The 21,078-nt window shown below is 36.6% G+C and overlaps 1 protein-coding gene across 1 annotated transcript in view; it reads left to right on the top strand.

Moving 5' to 3' along the window:
* Nucleotides 1–21,078, top strand: part of LOC150095413 (uncharacterized) — a 284,955-nt gene that overhangs the window by 63,506 nt on the left and 200,371 nt on the right. The window contains exons 4-5 of the mRNA XM_090410362.1: nucleotides 20,079–20,290; nucleotides 20,586–20,746. Coding sequence (XP_090266488.1) covers nucleotides 20,079–20,290; nucleotides 20,586–20,746 — 373 coding nt within the window. The remainder of the gene's footprint in view (nucleotides 1–20,078; nucleotides 20,291–20,585; nucleotides 20,747–21,078) is intronic.

The raw sequence follows: 21,078 nt of genomic DNA, 5'->3' as shown, positions 1-21,078 counted from the left end.
TTTTATACTCAGACTTTGCCTTCCATACAACAGTTGTGACTATTCTAGCCTCCTTCTTATAATTTTCATAATGAACATCATTCTTATGCACATAGTATTCTTTCCACATCATCATCCTTTTCTTATGAATCTCTTGTTTAATAAAATTACATATCCATTTGACTCCTACCCTGTTTATTCTTCTAACTCTCGGGACACATTCTGATGGTATTGTTTAAATGCTTCCCATTCACTGTCGATATTCTTCCCATCCAGCAATTGATCCTATTTCACTGAACTCAGTATACTCTTCAGTTGGTCATAATTTCCTGCTTTGTAGTTCAGCATCTAACCTTTTCTGAATGGAACATTCATAAACTTAGTCACTTCCAAGTGAGTACCGCATGATCACTGTCACCAACTGGAGATAGAATAGTTATGTCTTTAACTAAATGACCTCTGACATTATAATGAAATCTAACATTCTTTGACCTTGAGTTCCTTATGTCACATGCTGCTTGAGGAAGTTATCCCATAACAGCTCAATAAATTGATTTTCATTCTTTTCATGAGATTCCACTGCTACACACTCAATATTTGGATAATTAGTCTCCCATTATGATTACTCTTTTCGTGCTTTTTCTTTTTTTCTATTTGTGGGGGATATGATTATTTTCAACTGCATGATGCTTCTGTAGTTGTGGGTTTAGAAATTTGGTTAGTTTATTTTTTATTTTTATTATTTATTTATTTTTTTTTTTGTGGAAAATATCAGGGATAGGTACATGGCAACTGCAGTCATGTTCACATAAGCAGGAATCTAGATTTCTTAGGTTTTTTTTAAATTTTTCTTTCTTATACTTCAATTTTATTGTGCCATTTTATGTCCGGTCTATTTTTATATTTTTCTCCGTTTTTTTTTTTCTTGCTCTTTACTTACCATCAATATCATACTCATTCATTACTGATTTATTTATTTCTTCCATGTCATTCTCATTCACTATCATCAACATCATATTCATTTGCTATTTATTTTATTTCATAATTTTTTACATCTACTCCAATAAATCATAACTTCTAGGAAACTACCTCTAGAATTTGCTGCTAAAACAGAAAAGGTAGGCATCGAAAGTTTATTTTTCACTTAGACTATAATAAATTTAGTTTAATCCTTTATCCAAGTGTGAGCAAACAAAGTTTGTGCCTGAAAGTATCTTCAGGACTGGGGTAAGGTAGTACAATACTGGGCACTCATAGCAAAGGTGGACCAAGCTACCAACACTCCTATCTCAGTATCTCCCATAATGCAAAACTCCTTGCGGATATGTATAATGTTATGCATTAAGGGAAGGGCCACTACCCAGACTAGTTTCGACCTTTATTGAGGTCTCTTCAGTGGGAGCCAGGCCCAGATGTGGAGATACCAGGCAGAAGCAATAGCAAGGTCATCTTTACCTATAGGAGTTGCCAAAAGGTGTGCCACCTTTTTATTAAATTACTCTGGATTTAGAGAAAGTTGTTGAAAGTTTATTTTTCACTTGGTTAGACTATAATAAATTTAGTTTAATCCTTTATCCAAGTGTGAGCAAACAGAGGTTTCACTATTTAATAGGGTAGGTGTAAAATGGATGAATGTGGAGCTTAAGCATGAAATCTGGAAATAGAAGGTACTTTGGAGGAAGTACAAGAGGAATAATGGTAATAATCAGTTACATGAAGAGTATAAAGAACAAGCCAGGAGTGTGACTCGGTTAGTAAGGAAAACAAAAGTAGAGCATGAGTAGAAATTGACAAATCAGGCAAAGAAAAACCCTAGAGAGTTTTTTAGATATGTGGCAAGTATAAGGAAGAATGATCATGGGAAAATGATGTTAATGAATGAAAGTGGTAGAATAGTAACTGCTGCAGAAGGCATTGAGGTATTCAGTGATCAATTTATAAGAGTTTTCATCATGATTGTCACACAGTGGAATCATGAGGAACTTAAATGTAGAGGACATCGGAGAGGATGGCTTAATTGTGAGTGAGCAGGAGGTATTTGAGGAAATAAACTTGATTCCAATAAGGCAATAGGCTTTGATGACATATCACCATGCATCTTCAGGAAATGTTCCAGGGAATTGGTAGTAGCATTGGCATAAAGGTGGTGATAAGGCTGTAGCTTCAAATTATAGGCTGGTCTGTATATCTGGAGTTGTGGCGAAGGTGCATGCTGGAGAGGTTGGTGAGAGGTAGGATACAAATATGGATTGATAACAGCAATATTCTCTGTGGTTATCAGCATGGGTTTGTTAAGGGGAGATCATCTTTCACTAACTTACCTATATACTATAACAAGGTGACAAATACCTTGGACAGGGGAGATTCATATAGAGTGGTGTGCTTGGATTTTGCAAAAGCTTTTAATAGACTGCCACACGACAAGCTCTTAAATAAATTGAAACAGATGGGATTGGATAACAGACTTCTGTGCTGGATCAGTAACTGGCTGTCAGATAGATATCAGAAAGTTTATATGGGGTGCAGTATCCCAAAAGAGGAAGGTCACTAGTGGTCCAGTTTTGGAACCATTGTTTGTTCAGTTTGTATGTTAATGATATTGGGATGGGTTTAACTAGTGGCATGCAGCTGTTTGCACATGATTCAAAACTGGGGGAGAGCAATGCAGAGTCAAGTGGATGTTATGGCCTCATAAGAGGACTTGAATAGATTGCATGAATGTGCAGGTAAGTGGAACTGTTAGTTCAATGTTGCCAAGTTTAAGGTTTTGAGATTTAGTAAGCAATCATGGGATGCAAAGTATACACTTTGGAGAACCTTTAAAGGAAGTAGAGAAGATAAGAGATCTAGGTGGACAAGGTGGTCAAGTGGATGTTATGGCCTCATAAGAGGACTTGAATAGATTGCATGAATGTGCAGGTAAGTGGAACTGTTAGTTCAATGTTGCCAAGTTTAAGGTTTTGAGATTTAGTAAGCAATCATGGGATGCAAAGTATACACTTTGGAGAACCTTTAAAGGAAGTAGAGAAGATGAGAGATCTAGGTGGACAAGGCCCTGAAATTCAGGGGGCAACACTGTGCAAGTTGTGAAGACATCACATTGGATAATGGCAGTGATGCAGAAATAAAGGTTATAATGCCATTATATAAGGCCTTGATCAGGCCTATATGGATTATTGAGCACAGATTTGATTGTTGGGTTTTCGGGGTGGTGAGGATTTGTTGGAAAGGGTCCAGAGAAATTCACAAAGGTGTTCAGTGGTCTTTGGAATGTGGAGTGCAAGGTCAGATATATAAAGAGGATGTGAGCAGAGGAGTGAGGAGCAGGTTCTTTGCATGGAAAGTGGTTGGTGAGTGGAATGCATTGCCTGAGTGTGTTGTGAATTGAATCAGTTTAAAGCACCATTGGATGAGCATTGTGTGCAATAGTGTGTACATCCCACGATGAGTCTCTGACTCCATGGAGGTCAGATGTTAATAATAATAAAGATAGTGGTGCTGTCATAGATAGTTTTAAGAATGAATTAAATGTTGTGGGTGATTTGGGGTGTTTTGGATTTGATTAAATAATTTTATGTCATTAAAAATTAATATATTGTTAATAACATTGCATATGTCTGTGGATTTACCATATTCATAATTGCATGAATGCGGTGACTAAGGATGGTTAAAATAAGGAAATTCCATATTTCAGAGGAGGAAGTGGTTGGAAAGGAACCAGAAGCAAGTGATCAAAATGATGACTAGTCTGTGAGGTGAGGATAAAGTGTGATTTGTGTGTTACAGAGTTTGGTTGATAGGCAAAAAAATGGAGGATATGACAAAAACAAAAATTACCAAAGGTGCTTATAATAATAATAGAATGTATGTTGAAGAACTTTTTCCATATGTGACAGAAATGGAGAGAAGGGATCATTCCTGGAAATTGTGTAAGAGTTAGCAAGGGCATGAAGTTTTTTTTTTTTTTTTTTTTTTTTTTTTTTTTTTTTTTTTTTTTTTTTGAGAGTGATGAACGATTGAGGTGGTTTTTTCATAGACCTCCCGTCTGTGAACTCCACGTAGATGCCCATGTATTAGTTTAGCCTTATTAATGTTTATTGATGCTTTTGATAGAATAATATTGTAACGTTTTAACCAGAAACAATATGCTAATCAGGATATGCCCTCATATATGTTATGATGTAACCTCCATAATCTTAGTTGCTTATTCAAAATACACCACATAACCATTCTGTGTGAGCAGAACATAAGTGTAAGCATATACATTGAGTAACTTCATGACTAGTCTACTTGTATGTAGTGGCTTTTGACTTCACATCAATAGCCTTAGTTTCCTATAATGCAAAAACTTTATTGGAAGGATCACCACTAATAATGATCCTTCAACCTTTAAAGGATCATTATTTGACCTTGAAGGTTAATTTAATGTAATCATATATATTCCATATACAAGTAGAAAAAGATGCATCACCTTATTATTAAATACTCTGGATGAGAGATACTTTATGGAAAGTTTTTCCACTTGGTTACAAAGTATATTATACTTGACAAGAGATCATATTCTTGTCAAGTATATTTATATTTTCCATAAGACAAATTTATGCTTGGAATAAAAATAAATAAATAAATAAATTATATATATTGTATAAACATTAGCTGACAATAATAAAACTGTATGATATAAAACTTTTCAGTAGTCATTTAATAAGTGTTTACCATTTGTCCTGCATATGCAGACTTGCCATTCTTGTATTTGATTAATAATTAGAGGTCAATCATGAAATATAAAACACTGCACCAGAAAATCAAAGTACTTTAGAATTCAACGTTTCCTGTACATGTTTTCCAAATTAACTTCACAAAAGAAATAAATCACAACTATTTACTGCATCAAGTATAGTAATGCCATCTATGCCAAACATAGGGTATGAAAAAAATTTAATTAATAATAATTTCTGTTTTATATTATTATTATTTATTATTATCATCATCAGAGACCTCCAGGGCATCAGGACCTCATCAAGGAAGACCACATATCCACACCAACTGTTAGACCTTTTCTTCAGTTTAATTGCACTATCTGAACTCACCACCTCAAAAGGGGCAAGCCATTTCAATCATGCATCGTTCTATGAAAATCTAGCTCTCATCCCTTTCTTGACTACATTCATTCTCAACTTCCATGAATGTCCTCTCATCCTCTTCCCATCCTTTGTATAATGAAAAATCCATCTATCAGTTTCCTTGACCCTTTCAGAGTTTGTAGTACTGTTATGCTATCCCCCTTTCTCCTGTTTGCTAATGTCTGAAGTCTACACATTCTTAGCCTAATAAGCTACATTCCTCAATCCTAGTATCTTTACATCCTTCTTTGTTCATCATATCTGCATCACCTTGGAAACCACTAAACCAAATCTGCACATAATAGTCCAGATGTTGTTGTTGTTGTATCAAAGCTTCATTAAAGTGACAGAATGACTTTCTTATCCTTTCATGTTAATGTTCATTTCATTTTTGCTATTATCCTCGAATTTTATTTGCATTCTTTACTGTATATGGTCCTGAAACTTCAATTTTCTGTCTTTAAACTCCATGATCTGTCTCTAAAACTCTTAAATACAACATTCTTTTAGTAAATCCATATTATTCATTGCCAAGTATAGATCCTATGGCAGTCAACCTATTTCTGTAATCTAACTTTTTCAGTATCTTTGCAATGCTTGTGCAATAGGATACATTCTTTCCACTCCTGTGAAATCTTTCTTGTTCTGAGATCCAAATATACAACTAAGTGAACACAATTTTAATATCTATGCTGATATCCAACTCCTTTTGCCAGATTCTTATTCTGTTTATGCGACGCTCTAGTACTTCCTCCTCATATACTTGATTTTTTTTTTTTTTAATCTGGGGTAGAGGTAGCATTGAATTCCATTTTGCCTACACCAGGTTGACAGCTCTTAACAAAATGGGCACTTATTAGTTGAGCAATCTCTTCTGCAACTGCGTTTAGTAGAGTTGTTCTTTAACATTCATTATTTCTTTTACTTTCAGCATAATGATGGAATTGTGTTGTCTTTAGCTTGCAGAATCCATTTTTATATTCAGATGCTTAGCTTTCTCTACAGTACTTCTAACAATTCTGTCCTGCACCTTATAATATTAATAACTGACATCATCCTGATGCACAATAATAGAAATGGTATTGTATCTTTTTCTTAAGAATATCTTACATAATAAGATTGTGCATTAATTTTACTCCTATCCTGTATATTCTTCAATCCCTAGGAACACATTCTGATATTGCATAATTTAAGTTTTTATAATGCTTCCAGTACACATCCGATATTATTCATATCAAGTAATTGATATCATGGGACAAATCTAGCGTTCTCCTCAGTTGTTCATAATTTCCTGCAATGTAGTTCGGCATGAAACCACAGTAGTGTTAAATTGAAACTCCCTCTTACACTATAATCAGGTCCAACAATCTTTCACCTTGAGTTCTTTCTAGTTGCATGTTGCCTGTGGATGTTCTCTTAAAACAGCTCAATAAATCAGCTTCATCCTTCCCATGAGATTTTACTTCTACCCAATCATTATTGAGATTATTCAAGTCACCCATGGTGATTCCTCATTTAGCATCCATCATGTTGATTTAGCAATGCATTTCATTTTCATTAGCAAGTAATCCACTAGATCTGGTCTGTAACAAAATACTCTACCATGTGTATGGTTTTGTTAGACTCCACACTCACTGATAATGGTAAATGTTAGTAATATTGTAATTAATCATCTACTCTAACTGAACTGAAATCATCCACTACCATTAGCAGTGCACCCTTTCTCTGCGATCTTGTCTGTCCTTCCTGAAGATACTGTACTGTTTACACTCAATATCAGTTAGAATATCTTTCTCTGAAAGACAGGTCTCACTAATGCTTACAATCTGATGCCACAGCATATTCACCAAGGTAGCAAACTCTATTCCTTTGTTCCTGGCTCTGGCATTTGTGTACAGACACAATAAGTTACCTCCTGGCTTTTTTTTTTGTATACTCACTTATGTAATCTGCGTGTCCCAGTGGGACAACTTTCAAATCTCTGTTTGTATCTGATGCCTCACTTATGCAGGTATCCTTGCATATAAGTCTGAACTGGGCAAACATGCAGTTACCTCTGTGATTATGCACATTCTTAACAGTTGCATAATCTAGTTCACTGTTCCTCTCACCATGATCTAGTTTTGACTCTTTGTACCAGGTCTAAAACCAATAAATAATTTTGCCAGACTTATGATACCAGATGTATTTAAGTGCAGGATATCACTCTTAATATAAATCTATTCTTCCCCATACCCACTCCACACATACAAGAATGCACAACCATTCCTTCTACTCAGCCTGCACATCAAATCATTTGCCATCATATTGTAGGGCATTTGAATTTCATTCAGACATTTAATAAATTAGCTGACTTACATATGTTAAGCAATAACAATAAAAAAAATGGAAAGACAGAGATATAATTAAATTATTAATTATTCCTCCATTTACAGTAATGGAATGCAGTTTTTTTTTATTACTAACATGGCGAAAGCAATTATCATTGTAATTAAATTCACTTATCTCTGTCTCCACAAAGAGAATAAAAATTATGGTAATGAAATCATTTTATAAAATTCTATTGTTATTATTATTATTTTGGTAACCTCAATCGAGTCAATAGACTCATCATGGGAAGCCCACACAACCAGAAACATGTCTATCATAATCAGCTTTGAAGTTATTTACACCACTTGCATTCGCAATGCACTCAGGCAATGCATTCCACCCACTAATTCAAATTTTCTTGTAATAATTTGAGATTTTTATATAGAGGATATTATCATAATATTAATCCTACTGGCTGTGCCATTGTTTAAATATAGGATTTTTATTTATTTAATCCTGTGTATAGAGATGATCTCTGTTCAACAATTATTTTTTTTATTTCCGAGTGTACCTATATATTATATGCACAAGGGTTCACTCCGATTAGTGCAATGACTTCTTTTTTACTATTGCTTTCAGAATCCAAAAATCACTGACTCAAGACCAAAATACAAAATAAACACATTTAATAAAACAAAAACACATTTATATATACACTTCAAACAATTTTACATAACTATAACTACAGAATTAATTGGATTCAAGGCCTTTTTAAAAATAAACTTACACTTAAGACTAGACTAAACACTTTGTTTTCACAATGACAAAATGTTCATAGCCAGTTTCTTTCTCTGTTAAGGCCCTTTTTCCGAAGACACAGACTCTCTTCTTCTTCATAGGATCCTTGCTCATCATTCATGTAGCACACATTAATTCTTCCTGACTCAATTCTGTCTCCTTTTTCAGTAGAAATAATATTTAGATCCGGCGTCCTTAAGACAGATGAAACTTCCTAATCAGAGTTTTCTCGAACATTCCTTTAGAACATAAATAGCAATTTTTTCTTTTATTCACTAATGCTTATTGACAGTCTTAACTCTTCCACTTTTAAAAATTCACAGTTCTACAATTCCCTTTTTGGAATCTACTACTAATCTTCCAATTAGCGTTTCCTCGAATATTCCTTTTAAAACATCTATAACAATATTTTCTTTTTTATTTATCAATACTTATTTCACTTTGAAACTTCATAGTTCCATGATTCCTTTTTCGGAATATACTATTAATTTTCCTCTGACTGTCACATAAAAAACTCAATTTCCTTTGAATCTAAATATCTGCCGGCTTGTGTTCTTATTTCTTTTCGAACGCTATCTTGTTTATACCCGTTACTCTGATACCAAACGCTGTTCTTGTCAGCTGTCAATCACAGATCAAACTTCTCGGCGAGCATGCACACTCCATGTAAGTGGCAAGTGAGAAACTAAATATGATGGCTGACACGTTGTCTCCATTAGTAACAAGAGAATGTCTTCAAAAAAACACAACTTAATATTTTAAACTACTATAAAATTTTTTAAAGTAATACAACTATTCAAATCCGGTAAGTACATAAATTTTTTAAATGCTTTACATATCACCTTGACAAATTAATTCCAATAACGAGCACATCGCAAGTGCTGATAATGTGTGTTATGAAACTAAAACTAATAAACATACTAACATAAACAATACGTAAAAATATTCAGAATTTTAAATTATGATTATTTTTACACATTCCGCCCACTAACAACTCTCCACATAAAAAATCTACTCCTCACACCATTCTTCACCACATCTTTATATAATTTCCAGGGATGACCCCTCATTCTTCCCATCTTAACATCCATTCATTTAATGATTTCTTCTGTATTAATCTGATAGAATCCATTAACTAACTTGACGGTCTCTATCATATCTCCTTTCTTCCTCCTATCGACTAACCTCTGTAATCCACATTCTCTCAAACGCTCTTCGTAGCCAACAGTCCAGAGTCCTGATATCACTTTGGTTATTCATCTTTGGACCCTCTCTAGTGTTTTCCATTTCACTGAAAACTAGGTGACCAAATCTGAGCCCAACAGTTCATATGTGGTCTGACCAATGCCTTATATAGATGCACCACCTCTTCCTTATCCCTACAAGTCAATGTATTTTTTTATCATAGCAGCAGTGTGATGTGCAGTCTTTGCAACACTTGCTATATGCCTTCAGACTTCAGCCCACTGTTTACCATCACTCCAAGATCCCACATCTCATTCACTTACTGAAGTACAGCTCCACCAATACAGTACATGGCCTTATATCTCTGTATTCCAAAGTGTAACACCTTGCATTTATTAACATTAAAACTGCAACCCCACTCATTTGTCCAAGCTTAAAAGTCTATTCAAATCTTCCTATAGAGAATTAACATCAGCACTACTCCTGATAATGCTACCTAACTTTGCATCATCTGTAGATCATCCACATGAAATATCATTAACAAATAAGTTAAACAGTAGTGGCCCAAAAACAGAACTCTGAGGCATGCCACCGGTCTCCTTCCTTTTCTGAGACACTGCTCCATCATACACAACTTGCTGGTATTGATCAGAGAGCCAATTTCCAAATCCATCTAACCAATATACTATCTATTCCTATCTTCTGCAGCTTGTACACCAACTTAATCATGTGGTAATCTATCAAATTTGCAAACTCTAAGAATATCACTGTATATGATTATCCTACTATGAATATATGATATGACCCAAGGGTGGTGTGTGATCATATATTCGCTCTGACATACCCTGCCAAAGAGCACCTAACCTAGAATCGCCCAGCTTTGACCTCCTTTGGCTAAAAATACCCCCCCCCCCCCACACACACACTCAGTAAAATTCATCTGCTGTCTCTATCGCTCTCCCAATACCACCAACCACTCCAAGCTCTTTAATTTCCTCTCCTCAAAAGTTGATTTGCTCCAGTCCCACTATCCTAATAGTGAAATCATCCTCCTAGGTGATTTTAATGTTCATAACACCAACTGGCTTTCCTCTTCCAGTTGTACAGATCCTGCAGCCAGAGACGCTGAAATATTTGCCATCACCAACGACCTCACACAAATTGTTCATAAGCCGACCAGAATACCAGATAACCCAAATACTCTAGATCTCTTCCTTGCCAATGACTCTTCCAAATATACAGTGAATGTAGTGAGCCCCCTGGGTAATTCTGACCCAACCTAGTGCTCATCTTCTGCCACATGCAACAACACTTACACAGTCACACCTGCACAAGAGTAGTTTGGCATTATAATAGTGCCAAATGGGACAGCCTCCGAGACTACTATGCTTCATTCCCATGATTTGACTATTGTTTGCAGTCTTCCAATCCAAACATATGCACCGAACACATCACCAAAGTAATCCTCACTGGCATGATAACATCATTCCCCACACCACTCTGAACTGACGTCCCCTATCCAAACCCTGGTTCTCCAAAAGATGTACCAAGGCTGTACTAATGAAAAATCAGGCGTACCACAACTGGCTCAAATTAAGAACACCATCCTCCTTCAGTGCCTATACTGAAGCCTGAAACAAATGCAAAAAAATTATCAATGATTCCAAAACAGAATTGGAACAGGCAAAAAGCAGGAAATTTGCAGCCTGTTGTTGCAAAAAGCTTAGTGGCAGCCACTTTTGGTCTCTTGCCAAAGCAGTTGGTCACAACTTTTGCCCTACACTACTCCCACCCCTATCATACCCAGATGGCTCAATTGCAAAATGTTCATAGCCAGTTTCTTTCTCTGTTAAGGCCCTTTATCCAAAGACACAGCCTCTCTTCTTCTTCATAGGATCCTTGCTCATCACCCACAGAAAAAGCTAATCTCCTGGCTTCACACTTTGCCTGCAATGCACACATAACTGATAATGGCAAATGCCCCCCTCATTCCAACTGCCCAACATACAATGCCCCCTGTATCCTTTTGCCAGAAAGAGATCATAAACCTGTTGTCAAAATTAGACACAAAAAAAGTCCCTGGCCCTGAAGGCATTCCTCCAATTGTCCCGAAGGTCGGTGCAGCAGAACTGACCCCTATCCTATGCCATCTGTACACACTATCTTACCCCACTGGTATATATCCCAAAGCTGGGAAATTGGCCTATATTCAACCCATTCCCAAAAAGGGAGACAAATCGCTGCCATCTAACTACCGCCCTGTCTCACTCACCTCAATCCTATCTAAAGTGATGGAGAAAAACCATCAATTCTCAACTACTATTCTACCTTGAAGGTACCCAGCTATTAAGCGACCACCAGTACGGATTTCACTGATGCCAATCAACAGGTGCCTGCTCTCATATATCACCCATCTCTAGACATATACCATGGAAAAATTTGGCGAATCCCAAGTAGTTGCACTTGATATCTCTAAAGCCTTTGACCAGTCTGACACAAAGGCTTACTAAGCAAATTTCCATCATTTGGACTGTCTCAGGACTTCTGCAGATGGATTGCCAGCTTCCTGTCAGGACGCACACTATGTGTTATGGTAGATGGCTCCCTATCCTCTCACCATCCAACTAATGCTGGGATTCCACAAGGTTCAGTTCTCTCACCGACCCTCTTCCTTCTATATATCAATGACCAACTTCAGTTAACCTCCAACCCCAATACACAGTTTTGCAGATGACAGCACATTGCACTCCTCCCTTTCATTTGATAAACCTTACCCCACACAACTCACTTCAACCCACAGAACATCAACCACAACTTCCCTTAATGCAGACCTCCAGAACATCCTCTGATGGAGCTCAGATAACCTCGTCAACTTCAATTCTAGTAAAACCCAGTTCTGTCTTATTTCCCACAAAAAAGAACCATTTTCCCTCAGTATTATTTTGATAACACTCAAATTCCCAGACAAGATGAAATTTCTCTTCTCGGAATTACCATGACATCAGGCCTCTCTTGGCATAAACACATCACAACCATTGCATCCTCAGCTTCCAATAAACTAGGCTTTCTCTTGTGCTCAAGACGTTACTTCACTTCAAAACAGCTGTTAACCTTATACAAATCGCAGATCTGCCCAGCTATCGAATACTGTTCTCACATTTGGAGTGGGACTCCTAAAAGCTCCCTCAAAATGCTTGACTCAATACAGAGGAGAGCAATTAGACTGATAAATGATCCATCTCTTACCGACTAACTCTACCCACTTTCACATAGACGTTTAGTCTCTGCAGTTTGTATATTCTACAAATATTTTCATGGAAAATGCTCATCTGAAACAACATCAATAATTCCCCCACTCTTTACTAAACTGATTGGAACATGTACAGCCACCTCTTAACATCCTTTCACAGTATACCTCGAAACCCACAGAACAAGTTTCTCTTCCTCCTCCTTCATCCCTGCTACTGCTGTACTCTGGAACAGTCTTTCCCCCTGATGTATTTCCCAGGGAATACAATATACAGGCTTTTAAATCAAATGTTAACAAGTTCCTCCTTTCCCATCCCACTACCCATATACGGTACGAAAGTACTATTGGTTGATCAGCGAACTTCTCGTATATGGGCCCAATATAAAAAAATAATAATAATCCTTATCCAGCACATTTGTCACTTTATCATAAAGTAGATTTTAAAACAAGCCATGCCTTTCACAAACTCATGCTGACCATCATAGAGATCTTATGTCCATCAGCCCAATCCTGTATTCTATTTCTACCCACTTTTTCCAACACTTTGATCACATCTGCAGTTATATAGACTGGTCTATAATTGGAAAGTGGGGAGCCTGTGTAGCTTAGGGGAAGGTTCCTTGAGGTCTATGCAGTCCTCAGCACTAAACTGCCCAAAGATAGTTCAAGTCTAATCGTTGACTAGAGGAACTTTTTCTGAGCCTTTTTTTTTTCAACCATGGCAACACTTGTTGAGCCATATCTTCACTGCAGGCTGCTTAAATTAAAGTGATAGCCTTGGGCCAGCTATCTCTTGATTGCTTTTGGAGACTGAGTAGTCAGTTCAATCTCCACTGCTAGATAGGGCTAAAAAAACACCCTCACCTACTCTCTATATGGGAATAAAAAGCATTAGCTACTTTTTTTTTTTTTAAATTGGAAACTTCTCTTCTCAAACCATGCTTGTGGAGAGGTATTATTTTGCCTTCTTTCCATTAGGAACCTTCCCCACTGCAAGACTTTCATTAAATAATCAGGTCAAGGGCATAACTAACTCTTGTGCAGATTATTTAAAAATACACTTTGTGATATGTTATCCATTCCCACAGCCTCGTTAACATCTAACCCAAACAATACTCAATACACCTCTGATTCTTTAACGTTAAATTCTCCTAATTCTTGCCTCCCTTCTATATGTTGCACAGTACCATTCACACCACTATGATATACACTGATGAAGTGTCTGTTAAATTATTCCACTATATTATTTGCTATGGTTACTCTGCTACCATAAATATCCACCAGTTTTAACCTGCCATAATTATTTTTCCTCTTGCTTGCCACATAGTAGAAAAATTCCCCTGATCTTCTGTGTAGTGATTTTTCATATGGATTTGCACAGTTTAAGATTCTCTACAGCATCGTTTCTCAAACTGTGGTACATTACGTTATTTTTGGTGGTACAATGTTTACACAAAATATTTAAATAAATGTTCAGAAAAATGTATTTTAATATTGTAACGAGTAGACTATTCCAAGAATTTAGCTTGGCGAATCGAATAAAACGAACAAATACATTTTATTGCAGTTTTATGTGAATTTTCGGATGTGATGTCTCATTAGCGTGTCATAAGGGTTTTCATATTTAATATTTATTTTGAAACAGTATTTTTGTATGTAAAAAAATTATAATAAACAAAGTACATATAACTCAAACTGCAAAACCACATACTATTGGAGAAACTTTAATATTACCTGCAGCCAAAGACATTGTGATGTCTATTCTTGGCCCTACAGCAGCAGCCAAGTTGAATGTTGTTTCTTTGTCAGATGACACTGTTTCGCGACGAATTAACAAAATGGCAGCTCAAGTAAAACAAACACTAATCGAAAATATAAAGCAAAGCAAATGGTGGTACATATATTTTTTGATTCTTATTTATGTGGTACAAAATTTAAAAAGTTTGAGAACCCCTGCTCTAGAATAAAATAGTATTCTGACAACAGAACTTAGGAACAGTTCATCAAGTGCAAAAATTATTTTATACAATCTCTCAAGTCAGAATTCTACCAAGGTTTGTTTCCATATGGATAATTTCAGAAGCAAGTTAAATTTGTAGTTAAACTGTATGGGAATAAATGCTAAGCTTGATTGTTCAAGAAGCTACTCCCTTTTTTTTACCAGCTAGTAGGCATTGTATTAATAAGTTGTTATTAATTAAATTTAAATTTGAAAGAATAATAAATCACTCATACCTGAATAATATGAAGATCAGGTTGACGGTGATATTTAGTTTATTATAAATGCATTTGAAAACTATCAGTTTTAAGGAAAAGCAAAATTTTTACATATGGATATGATCAGGTCATAACTGGTAATTAATTTACGGAATTAACAACGCGTATAAAGTAAATTAATTAAAGATAACTTTAATGAATCACTTCTATATTTCGACAATATCACATTGTCTTCAGGAACATAAAGATATGGTATGTGCACTACAGGAACTAACAAAGCAAATGAGGAAGAAATTAAGCCACACTTATTTTGTTCCTAAAGTCCTAATGGTGCCCTCTTGCGGGCTAATTTGGTAGTCTTGGCCGTTGGGCTGAAGTTCTCATAATGAAAGTCTCCCAAATTTGGGGCAGTTTCATGCACCCAAATTTGTTGAGGTTAGGAACGTTTTTTAGAGCTACTGAAGATTCTTTGAATAATCTTTCGTATTTAAACTTGCTGCGATGGATTATTTTTGTCTTCTTCCAACGAATTTTATGGTGGGTATCTAAGGCATGGTCTGTCAGCCCAGAGCGGCTGTACTGGTGAAACCGGATGTAGTCTTGGTGTTCTGAAATCCTGATATTTGTTGTTCTGCCTGTTTGGCCAAAGTAGGACAATTTGCAGCTGCAAGGGAGATGGTATACACCAGGTAGGTCTAGGGGAAGTGGTTGGTCTTTGGTAGAGCGGATAAGGGATGCCAACTTTTTATATGGTCTGTAACAGGAAGTAAGGTCATATTTCTTGAGGATATTAGTTATTTTTTCAGAGGTGCCCTGGATGTAGGGGATAGTGATAGACTTGGTGTAGTCTTTATTGTTGAGGGGGGGAGGGGGGTTGTGGTTTTCAGGTTTTAGTATTTTTTGGATTTTTTTGGGGTTATAGCCATTGGCTAAGAAAGTGTTGTGGATGTGGTTTAGTTCCATAGTCAGGGCCTTGTCATCTGAGCAGATTAATTTTGCCCTGTTATATAGTGTTTTTATCACCCCATATTGTTGTGAGGGGGGGGTGGTGGGATTGCTGGTGAATGTATCTGCCAGTGTGGGTGGGTTTTCTGTAAACAGAGAAAACCAAAGATCCATCAAGCTGGCGGGTGATTAAAGTGTCTAGGAAGGGGAGGGTGTTGTTTTCCTCTTTTTCTAAGGTGAACTGGACTCTGGGATGTTGGTTGTTTAAGTGTGTTAGGAAGGAGTGGAGTGAGTCTGAGCCATGTGGCCAAATAGCAAACACATCATCCACATAACGAAGCCAAATAGTGGGTTTTTGTGGGGCGGAGTTTAAGGCTTTTTCTTCAAATGTCTCCATAAAGAAATTGGCCAAGGGTGGGGAAAGTGGTGAACCCATGGCTGTCCCCTCTATCTGTTTGTAGAACTTTCCTTGCCAAACGAAATAGCCTGAGTTCATTGTGAACTGAAATGGGGCTGAGATATCGGGAGGAAACTTGGCTTGGATGAGCTCAAGGGTTTCTTTGAGTGGGACATTAGTGAATAGGGAGGAGACGTCAAAACTGACCATTATGTCAGTGTGTTGGAGTGTGAGGTTTTCTATACTGGCTTTAAAGTGGGCCGAGTTTTTTATGTGTGATGGTGTGTTGCCAGTGTAGTGTGTGAGCGTTTTGGCTAAATGTTTGGCTAATTTATATGTGGGGGAATCAATGCCATCCACTATGGGACGTAGTGGCACATTTTGTTTATGTATTTTTGGGAGTCCATATAATCGGGGGGGTCTAGAGTTATAAGGTTTAAGCTTGTTGGTGACTTCCACAGGCCAAGAAGTGACTTTCTTAAGGAGTCTGTGGATAGTTCTAATCTGAGAGCTGGTCGGATTATATTCAATGGGGAGGTAAGTAGTACGGTCTCGTATTAAGGAATTTAGCTTACCTTTGTAGTCTTTTTGATTGAGTACCACAGTGGCGCTTCCCTTATCAGCTTTGGTGATTACTATTTTTTTGTTGTTTTTTAATTCTTGTAGGGCTGTATATTCGTTTTTGGATAAGTTGGATTTTGGAGGTTTGGCTTTAGTGAGAACACCGACTACATCCAGTCTCACGTTGTTGGCGATATGGATAGGCAGGTTGCGAATTCCACGCTCTATTTGAATCATGATTTCTTCAGCAGGAATCCTTTTTGGAGCTAGGGCGAAATTGTGACCACGTGAAAGTGCGGTGAGTGCGTCACCAACAAGCTTAAACCTTATAACTCTAGACCCCCCCGATTATATGGACTCCCAAAAATACATAAACAAAATGTGCCATTACGTCCCATAGTGGATGGCATTGATTCCCCCACATATGAATTAGCCAAACATTTAGCCAAAACGCTCACACACTACACTGGCAACACACCATCACACATAAAAAACTCGGCCCACTTTAAAGCCAGTATAGAAAACCTCACACTCCAACACACTGACATAATGGTCAGTTTTGACGTCTCCTCCCTATTCACTAATGTCCCACTCAAAGAAACCCTTGAGCTCATCCAAGCCAAGTTTCCTCCCGATATCTCAGCCCTATTTCAGTTCACAATGAACTCAGGCTATTTCGTTTGGCAAGGAAAGTTTTACAAACAGATAGAGGGGACAGCCATGGGTTCACCACTTTCCCCACCCTTGGCCAATTTCTTTATGGAGACATTTGAAGAAAAAGCCTTAAACTCCGCCCCACAAAAACCCACTATTTGGCTTCGTTATGTGGATGATGTGTTTGCTATTTGGCCACATGGCTCAGACTCACTCCACTCCTTCCTAACACACTTAAACAACCAACATCCCAGAGTCCAGTTCACCTTAGAAAAAGAGGAAAACAACACCCTCCCCTTCCTAGACACTTTAATCACCCGCCAGCTTGATGGATCTTTGGTTTTCTCTGTTTACAGAAAACCCACCCACACTGGCAGATACATTCACCAGCAATCCCCCCCCCCCTCACAACAATATGAGGTGATAAAAACACTATATAACAGGGCAAAATTAATCTGCTCAGATGACAAGGCCCTGACTATGGAACTAAACCACATCCTCAACACTTTCTTAGCCAATGGCTATAACCCCAAAAAAATCCAAAAAATACTAAAACCTGAAAACCACAACCCCCCTCCCCCCCTCAACAATAAAGACTACACCAAGTCATCACTATCCCCTACATCCAGGGCACCTCTGAAAAAATAACTAATATCCTCAAGAAATATGACCTTACTTCCTGTTACAGACCATATAAAAAGTTGGCATCCCTTATCCGCTCTACCAAAGACCAACCACTTCCCCTAGACCTACCTGGTGTATACCAGGTCCCTTGCAGCTGCAAATTGTCCTACTTTGGCCAAACAGGCAGAACAACAAATATCAGGATTTCAGAACACCAAGACTACATCCGGTTTCACCAGTACAGCCGCTCTGGGCTGGCAGACCATGCCTTAGATACCCACCATAAAATTCGTTGGAAGAAGACAAAAATAATCCATCGCAGCAAGTTTAAATACGAAAGATTATTCAAAGAATCTTCAGCAGCTCTAAAAAACGTTCCTAACCTCAACAAATTTGGGTGCATGAAACTGCCCCAAATTTGGGAGACTTTCATTATGAGAACTTCAGCCCAACGGCCTAGACTACCAAATTAGCCCGCAAGAGGGCACCATTAGGACTTTAGGAACAAAATTAGTGTCTTAATTTCTTCCTCATTTGCTTTGTTAGTTCCTGTAGTGCACATACCATATCTTTATGTTCCTGAAGATGACAATGTGACATTGTCGAAATATAGAAGTTATTCATTAAAGTTATCTTTAATTAATTTACTTTATATGCGTTGTTAATTCCGTAAATTAATTACCAGTTATGTCTAACCAACGTATAAGTCTTACCACTAGAATCATGATCAGGTCAGGTCTTATCTTGGTACTCTTGATAAATTGAATGGTACTAATATTATTAGAATCCAGTCTTTGGCATGCCACTTGAGTTATAACCAGACTGCAGTTGCAGAATCCTGTATCTAAGTTATATTCCAATTAATGGTATAGATAGGTTACTTCTATTTACCTCCTCTTCCAGCTAGACACATTTACATGTGGTTCATGTGTCTATTTAGTACTTTTATATGATACTATACCACTGAATTAAGTTTTTGCCTAAATAGTTGCAACAATACTCCACAGAATGAATATTGTCACACTATATTGTTAACATTCTCACCTTATTTAGAGATTCTGAGTTGAAATTTGTTCTTTATCCTTCAGTCTGCATCACTTTTCATATTAACTATTGTTTGCTTTATGATATGCTGTTCTAATTGTTTGTATTTATATGTTATGTGTTAAAAATTAAAGATACTAAAAAAATTATTTACTTGATTTAATCCTTTATACAAGTGTAAGCAAACAAAGTTTGCACCTGAAGTATTTTCAGGACTAGGCAACTCGTATAAGGAAGCGGTCTTTACATCACTTGCCTTAGTATCCCATAATGCAAAGCACTTCTCCTTGCAGACATGTATAATGCTATACATTATGGGAAGGGTCACTACCCAGGCCGATTTTGACCTTTATAGAGGTCTCTTCAGTGGGAGCCAGACCCAGAAGTGATGACTCAGAGGTTATCCACACCAAGAGGTGATGACCCAGAGGTTATCACCTCTGGGTCTGGCTCCCACTGAAGAGACCTCAACAAGGTCGAAACCAACCTGAGTAGTGACCCTTCCCATAATGCATATATACATACCTGTAAGGATATATGCTTTGCATTATGGGATACTAAGGCAAGTGATGTGAAGTCAACTTCTTTATATGAGTTGGCCCAGTCCTGAAAATAGTTCAGGCACAAACTTTGTTTGCTTACACTTGGATCAAGGATCAAACCAAGTATATAATTTCTTGGTATTTTTAATTTATAACATAACCAAGTGAAAAAAACTTCTATTTCCAACAATTATATGTTATATGGTTGCTCTAATTGAAGAGTTTGATATATTATAGGACATTTTTCCATTTTTTTTTCCATTTAAAGAGACTAGCTGATGGTTTAAATAAAAGCTATATAAGGTAGTCTTGTCTAGTCACTATTTATGGCTTGTATTTATTTTGCTGTATTTATATATGGATTGTATTTATATGCTGGATTTATATATATATATATTGTCTGTTTATGCATTCTTCTGTATAAGCATTTTATTTGTTTTTATCTAAAGACTCTGGAAGACAAAGAGTACCTAGATCTACTGGTGAGACATCACGTATTCTTAGTTATGTAAAACACGAAAAGGCACAGAGAGAGCGAGAAGCCAAACGGCGTCTTTTGGAAGAAAAAAAAGCAGAGAAAGAAGCAGAACATCAAGAAATTCTTGACTGGGAAAAGAAATTGCTTGGTGACGATATAACAAAAATAAAAGCCATGTGGGAGGTTAGCTATTTATTTATTTTATTTATTTTTATAAAGATAATACTTGCAACTATAAGAGCTTTGTAGTAAACAAGTAGCGACTTTTACTGAACTACCAAGGCAGTTCAGTGACTGGTTGGCTACTTTTAATATAAAGATGTTCAAGTTTCTGCAGCTGAAAACAGATTATATGTAATTATTAAATTAAATGCCTGTTTATCCGTTTTTCTTTTTTAAAATGAGAGATTAAATTTACAAATATTGATTATTTTTTAAATATTTTAAATGATAACAGTATTTTAATATTTTGTTTCAGTTACCTCAGATTGGACACTTTTTCTTTTTGGTTCAGAATGTCTTAAAACTGCCACATATATCCCAGTTTGCACTTGAGCGTGTATTTTCCATGCCAGAGGAGAGCGTTTTACTATCTGTGATAATGACTTCACTTTTAAGTACTCCCAATCAGCGCATGGTGTAAGTTATTACTGAGTTAATTGTTTATTTAACAAACAATTAAAATCATATAAATAGTTTTGAAGTTAGTTGAACTAAAAATGGCCTTTTCTTACTTTTTTTTTATTTACTATATAACTGAAATGTACTTCATGTTTTGTTTCTGTGAAATTTCAGTGAAACATTTCACTGCAAAAGTATGCTGAAAGTGTTTTTATCCTACTAATTATACTTATTGGTTACATTTCAGAGAAACCATTACCAGATCAATTTGAAAGATATTCATAAAATCTAAATATTTTACTATCACAAATTAAGCGTTAATGTATTTACTTATCATCATTGTTTACTGG

This window comes from Typopeltis vanoorti, chromosome 20 (assembly GCF_054136105.1).
Source record: "Typopeltis vanoorti isolate ZY-2024b chromosome 20, IOZ_Tvanoo_1.0, whole genome shotgun sequence".
Classification (NCBI taxonomy): domain Eukaryota; kingdom Metazoa; phylum Arthropoda; class Arachnida; order Uropygi; family Thelyphonidae; genus Typopeltis; species Typopeltis vanoorti.
The sequence above is the reverse complement of the archived record's forward strand: the minus strand, read 5'-3'. Positions and strand labels throughout refer to the sequence as shown.